Source organism: Rhincodon typus, chromosome 8, assembly GCF_021869965.1.
Source record: "Rhincodon typus isolate 14 chromosome 8, sRhiTyp1.1, whole genome shotgun sequence".
NCBI lineage: Eukaryota > Metazoa > Chordata > Chondrichthyes > Orectolobiformes > Rhincodontidae > Rhincodon > Rhincodon typus.
In genome coordinates this window covers 3364934-3372148 of record NC_063339.1, presented here as the reverse complement: position 1 = coordinate 3372148, position 7215 = coordinate 3364934, and the positions used below count along the sequence as shown (strand labels likewise).

At 44.9% G+C, this 7215-nt stretch overlaps 1 protein-coding gene across 4 annotated transcripts in view; it reads right to left on the bottom strand.

Annotated features, from left to right (window-relative positions):
* The window catches only part of nudt14 (nudix (nucleoside diphosphate linked moiety X)-type motif 14), a 53554-nt gene that overhangs the window by 23831 nt on the left and 22508 nt on the right, over nt 1-7215 (bottom strand). For 2 of the 4 annotated variants that reach the window (XM_048600381.1, XM_048600383.1), the window contains exon 3: nt 3283-3520. In XM_048600381.1, the coding sequence (XP_048456338.1) occupies nt 3283-3520 (238 nt within the window). Of the gene's footprint in view, nt 1-3282; nt 3521-5976; nt 6045-6561; nt 6694-7215 lie in introns of those variants that run through there. The other 2 variants (XM_048600382.1, XM_048600384.1) reach the window with 2 other exon arrangements.

Genomic DNA, 7215 nt, shown 5'->3' with positions numbered 1-7215 from the left:
ATGGCCTGCTGTGTTCATCCAGCTCTACACCTTGTTATCTCAGATTCTCCAGCATCGGCAGTTCCTACAATCTCTGACCATACAAGGTTATGGGATGTGGTGGGTAAAAGGCATTGAAGTGTTTGATCAGTCATAATCATGTTGAATGGTGGGACAGGATCAATGGGCTGAATGGCGTACTCCTGCACCCGTGTTCCTGAGTTGTGATCTGAAGATTAATAACAATCATGTATCATTCCTTATCTGTATTGAGGTTGCTGGTCTTAAATGAGCCAGCAGTCTGCTGGGAGTCAAGAGAGATACAATTAGAATCACTATTCTCTGTAATGTAGAGGGAGAGAAGTCAGTTCAGATTTCTGTCCCAGACCACACTGTAATAATCATTATTAGACAGTAGCTGGGAGTGGGCATCAGACTGGTGCAGCACATAATTGGCTCCTAGGCCTTTCGATTGCCTGTACCTTGGAAGAACCAGCAGACTTTGGAGAAGTGACAAGATACTCAGCAAATCCCAAAATCCCACTCAGACCCAACAGCTTCAGAAGAGAGGAAAACATTGCACAGATAGAGGAGGAAAGGGAGTGAATGACAGTAACTTAAAAAGAAACCAGCATTGACATTTTATGAATAGACTGTTAGCTATCTCAGATTGGGAAACCAGATACACTTTCTTATCTATACCACTGTTTGTATTATTTTCAAAGGTTTGTACACAGATGACATTATAAGGAGTTAAAAAGCTAAAAGAACAGGTGAAATGTAATCGTTCTGAAAGTAAACTGAGACAATGATCACTATATGACACAAAAGGGACAGGTGCACCCTTGATCAAACTCATTTAGGGGAGATTAATAGCTTCAACCTTCTCAAGTACTGTGCAGAGAAATCACTATCGCTGATTACATTCATAACTTTTATTACCTCTGTATATCTGCCAAGAGAATGGCAAGAACAGCATGGGGTTAAATACAGAGTAAAGCCTTCTCTATACTGTCCTCATCAAACACTCCTAGGATAGGTACAGCATGAGGTTAGATCCAGAGTAAGGTTCTCTCAACACTGTCTCCCATCAAACACTCCTAGGACAGGGACAGCATGGGGTTAGATAACAGAGTAAAGCTCCCTCTACACTGTCCCCCATCAAACACCCCCAGGACAGGGACAGCACCAGCTAGATACAGAGTAAAGCTCCCTCTACACTGCCCCTCATCAAACACTAAGAGGACAGGGACATCACAGAGTTGGATTTTTTGTATTCACTACTGGGATGTGGGTGTCATTGACTGGGCCAGCATTTATTACTCATCCCTAGTTGTCCTTGAGAAGGCGGTGGTGAGCTGCCTCTTGAACCGCTGCAGTCCTCCTGCTGGAGGTAGACACAAAAAACCCATAGGGAGTGAATTTCAGGATTTCGATCCAGCAACACAGAAGCAATGGTGATATATATCCAAATCAAGATGGGGAGTGGCTCGGAGGGGAACTTGCAGGTGGTGTTGTTCCCATATATCTACTGGCTCGCCCTTCTAGATGTAAGTAGTCATGACTTTAGAAGGTACCGTATAAAGATCTTTGGTAAAATTCTGCAGTATGTCTTGCAAATGATACACACTGCTGCTACTGAGCGTCGGTGGTGGAGGGAGTGGATACTTGTGGATGTGGTGTCAATCAAGCGGCTGCTTTGTCCTGGATGGTGTCAACCTTCTTGAGTGTTGTTGGGGGCTGCACCCATCCAGGCAAGTGGGGAGTATTCCCTCACACTCCTGACTTGTGCCTTGTAGATGGTGGACAGGCTTTGGGGAGTCAGGAAGTGAGATACTTGCCACAGTATTCCCAGCTTCTGGCCTGTTCTTGTAGCCATTGTGTTTACGTGGTGAGTCCAGTTGAGTTTCTGGTCAATGGTAACTCCCAGGATATTGGTAGTGGAGAATTCAAAGATGGTAACACTACTGTATGTCAAGGGGCAGTGATTAGATTGTCTCTTACTGGAGATGGTCACAGCCTGGTATTTGTGTGGTGTGAATGTTACTTGCCACCTGTCAGCCCAAGCCTGGATATTGTCCAGACCTTGTTGAATTTGAACGTGGACTGCTGCAGTGTCTGAGGATTTGTAAATGGTGTTGAACATTATGTAATCATCGACAAACAACCCCACTTCTGACCTTTTTAATGGAGGGAAGGTCATTGATGAAGCAGTTGAGGGTGGTTGGGCCTAGGACACTACCCTGAGGAACTCCTGCAGAGATGTCCTGGAGCTGAGATGATTGATTTCCCAACAACCACAACCATCTTCCTATGTCTCAGGTATGACTCCAACCCCCAGACAGTTTGCTCCCGGCTTCTCATTAATTCCAGTTTTGCTCGGGCTCCTTGATGCCACACTCGGTCGAATGCAGCCTTGATATCATGGCTGTCACTCTCACCTCACCTCTGGAATTCAGCTCTTTGTCCATGTTTGAACCAAGGCTGTAATGAGGCCAGGAGCTGCGTGGCTCTGGCGGAACCCAAACTGGGCGTCACTGAGCAGGTTATTGCTGAGCAGGTGCTGTTTGATAGCGCTGTTGGTGACACCTTCCATCACTTTACTGATGGTCGAGAGGAGACCGATGGGGCAGTAATTGACCGGGTTTGCCCTGCTTTTTGTGTACAGAACATACCTGGGTCAGTTTCCACATTGCCGAGTAGATGTCATTGTTGTAACTCTATTGGAACAGTAACACACAGGGTAAAGCTCTCTCTAATAAAAACTGAAAGAACTGCGGATGCTGCAAATCAGAAACAAACATAGATATTGCTGGAAAAGCTCAGCAGGTCTGGCAGCATCTGTGAAGATAAATCAGAGTTAATCAAAGTGACCCTCTGAGGAAGGGTCAAAATGTTAACTCTGATTTCTCTTCACACATGCTGCCAGACCTGCTGAGTTTTTCCAGCAATTTCTGTGTTTGTTTTTAAGCTCTCTGCACACCGTCCTCATCAAACACATTCCACGATAGGTACAACACATGGTTAGACACAGAGTAAGGCTCCCAATAAGCTCTCTCATTGAACACTCACAGGGAAAGAACACCAGGCATTATTTAAGAGTAAAAACCCACTATCACTGTCAAATGAAATGCTCCCAGGTCAGAGTTTACTTAGTTGTCCTCTTCTGCAGAGGTTTCTCTTTCCCTTTCTTCTAACCTGTTTGGTATTTGCGTTAGTGAGGAGACTGAAAGTTTCTGCAGTAGTGATCAGATAAGCTCCACTAGTGCAGGCACAGCCACATTACCTTCTGGATGCACTCACCTGTATGAGGTAATCTTTTGCAACCTTTCCACTGGCACATCGTAGCCACATTCCTCCAGAACCTCTTCCTTGGCTATTTGCTGCAGTGAAAGCCCAGGCTTATCGACAATTCCAGCACAGAGCTCGTAGGTGACACCAGCGGAAGCAGGCAGGAGTTTGACTGACTGAGAAGAATCATCTTCAGTTGTCTCATCGGCTGGTACCAATCCTTGCCTTGCACACTCACACATGTAGACAGCTGCAAATGAAGGACTACAAGACTCAGCAACATTCACCATAAATACTAATAGCACTCAAGGTGGCTAATTTGTCCATTGCTGCCAGCTAAGAGCTGTTCAATTATTCCCATCTGCCATAGCACGGTGTATGTTCCCTTTACAAGTGTTGACCTAATTCCCATTTAAAAGTTATTTCTGAATCTGTTTCCACCAACTTTTCAGGCTGTGTCCAGATCACAACAACTCAGTGTATAAAAAGATTCACGCCATCACTTCTCGGCTTCTTTCAGCAAATATCTTAAATCTTATCCTCTTGTTAATGATCCTCTACCAGTGAAAACTGTTTCTTCCTATATATTCTGTCAATGCCCCTCATCATTTTGAACACCTCACAACACTCGCCTTAATCCTGTTTGCTATAAAAATATAAATCCCAGCTTCTCTCCTCATTACATAAGTCTCCCATCCATGGTACCATTCTAGTATCTTAGCTCAACTTTATTCAGTGCCCTTCATAAAATCTACTCTATACTGAAGAAGACATCTCTCAGCTTCCCAGTGAATGCAGGAAATACTTGTACCGACTGGAAATCTGCAAAAATTCAGTTGACACCCTTGGCCCTTTAACACATTCCCTTTAAACTTTTGCCTCTTAATCCATGGGCCATTTCTCTTATGCAGCTAAGTGAGCAATATCTGCTTCCAGGAATGACCTATGTCACTTTTGATCAGACAGATTTGATCTTAACTACATTTACAGGACTACTTTTGCAATACTGCACTCAGTTCTGGTCTCCCTGCGAGAGGGAAAATGTTGTGAAGTTTGAAAGAGTTCAGAAAAGATTTACAAGGATGTTGCCGGGGTTGGAGGGTTTGAGCTAAAGGGAGAAGCTGAATAGGCTGGGGCTATTTTCCCTGGAGCGTCAGAGGCTGAGGGGTGACCTTATAGAGGTTTATAAAATCATGAGGGGCACGGATAGGGTGAATAGCCAAGGTCTTTTCCCCGGGGTGGGGGAGTCCAAAACTAGAGAGCATGGGTTTAAGGTGAGAGAGGAAAGATTTAAAAGGGACATAACAGGCAACATTTTCATGCAGAGGGTGGCGCATGTAAGGAATGAGCTGCCAGAGGAAGTGGTGGAGGCTGGTACAATTACAACATTTAAAAAGCATCTGGATGGGTACAGGAATAACAAGGGTTTCGAGGGATATGGGCCAAATGCTGGCAGATGGGACTGGATTAATTTAGAATATCTGGTCGAGTTGAACCGAAGAGTCTGTTTCCATGCTGGATAGCTCTATGACTCTATGACTACTGAGAAAAGCAGAGGGGAATGGGGCTAGCTGAGTTGCTATTGGAGACAGCCAGCACGAATTCAATGAGCTTTTTGGGCGCTATCACTGTTCATTAGCTCTGACATTTATTAAAAGGCTCTAAGTGTCAAACTATCAAGTGATTTTCTTCCTTCTGTCCTGGAGGGTAGGTGCCTCACCAGAGAACCAAGACTGAGACCTGCATTTTGTCAGCCTGTAGCCTCTTTACTCACCTGAGTGAATGGCAGTGTTTGCACTGAAGGAGCTTCAAAAAGGTGCTGATGAAGCGTTGAAGTGCAGGAAATTGTGTTGGCCTTGTCTCTCTCATTTCAGAGTCTAAAGGTTGCGAATTTACGACCAACTCTGTGGTAATTGAATTTAAGGCTGGCATTGCCAGTGTAGTACAGAGGGGTCAGTTAGTTCAGTTGGCAGATCTGAATGCAGAGCGATACCAACAGTATGGGTTCAATCCCCAAACCAAATGGGGTTACTTCCAAGGTGCCACCTTCCCAACATCTCTCCTCACCTGAGGCACGGTGATCCAGAGGTTAAACAAGCACCAGTTGTCTCTCTCTCTGAGAGAGCAGCCCCACGGTTCTCCATGGCGAGTACAGAGGGAGTGCTGTACTATCAGAGTTATTAAATTTTAGGTGACACCTTAAACAATAATTTACCTGCTCATTCAGTGTGGACAAAATCAATTATGCTGAAAAGAGCAGGACATTTCTTATAAGTTTTACATTTATGCTGGTCAGTATCAGTAAAACTCCCCCACCGTTTCTGCCGCCTCCAGCAGGATACTACCACCAAACACATCTTCCCCTCTCCTCCACTATCAGCACTCTGTAGGGAGTATGCTCTCCCTGACACCTGGCTCCACTCCTCCATCACTACTAACACCTCCCCGCACCCCCAGGGCACCTTCCCATGCAATTTTCAATATCCTGAGGATTTCAGCCTTGATTTCCTTCTGAGGGCGGAGAGAATCTGGAACTCACTGCCTGGAAGGCAAAGTATCCTACCTCTAAATCGATGTCCTCGGCTATGAACCCCCTAACCAAGGGAAAGAAGGACCACCCACTCCCCTCATTTCAATCAGATCTCCCCTCAGCCTCCTCTATACAAAAGAAAACACACCCTCCCCCCACCACCAAGTCTGTCCAACCTTCCCGTCTTCAGTGGAGGGAAGATTCAGGAACCCGGCATTATTCCTGCAGACTCCCGCGCGCGCGTGCTGTCACTGGAAATAGAAAACAACAGACTGACTCCAGCCTCCACATGCTATTAGATCAATCCAGAGATTAGCCACAGGCCAGTGCAGGCTACAGCAATGCTTCAGTGATCAAAGGCAATTTACCCAGTATATGTTTAACTAAACTCGTTTACACATAATAGTGAGGCAAAGGCTAACCCAAAATAAAGAAGGGTTTGGTTGGAAATGAAATCAGGCACTTGAATGCATTTCAATTAAATGCTTTGCCAAGACAAGCTTTTCAGATAGCAGGATAAAGAATGAGGCATGGGGCAACAGGGACCAGAATTACACGGTGTTGATGAATGTAAAAATGTACAAACAATGCATGCTGCTTTCCTCCTCTCCCAGGAGCAATCAGTGTTACACCCGTCCTGGCATGTTCACAAACACCAAATCTTAATCTTTCGTAAGCAAATTGAGAGAGAAGGCTGCTACTCACTCTGTCAAAAGTAGTTTGTTAAAGTCATATCAAAGAGCCTGTCAAAGTTTCACTACCTGTTGATGCCATCCGTGAACAAATCAGTGTGGCTATTTCCATTCAACTCTCAGTCTGCTTTTCCCAACAGATGCTGAGCCAGTCCTATAACGGTGCCAATGTTGTATGCACGTTTCACAACGTTCACTGTCCTTAAGGGAAAGAGAGCTTCTTTATTAGTGACCTCGAGATTTTATCTCAGAATCCCCAGTTCACCTTCTTGACTGTAACTTTCTATTATTTTAGACACTCATCAAGTCATCTCAAGTTTAGTATTACGGAATTATACAACATAGGCCGCTATTCTGTTCATCATCTCTCAGAGTTATCCAATTCAAATCTCTCCTTCCCCATAGCTCAGTATCATAGAATCATACAGGTACAGAAGACGCTGTATGGTCCATTAAGTCTGCAGCAACAGAACTACGCTAAATTGACACTAGTCCCACTTTCCCCGCACATGGTCCACAGCCTTCAATGTTATGACAATTCAAGTTCTCATTCAAGTACCTTTTAAAGTTTGTGTGGGGTTTCCCATCTCAACTACCCTCCCAGGCAGTGCACTCCAGACACCCACTACCCTCTGGGTAAAAAAATGTTTCTTCAAATCCCCTCTAAACCTCCTGCCCTTCACCTTAAAATTATGCCCCCTTATGATTGACCCTTCAACGTAG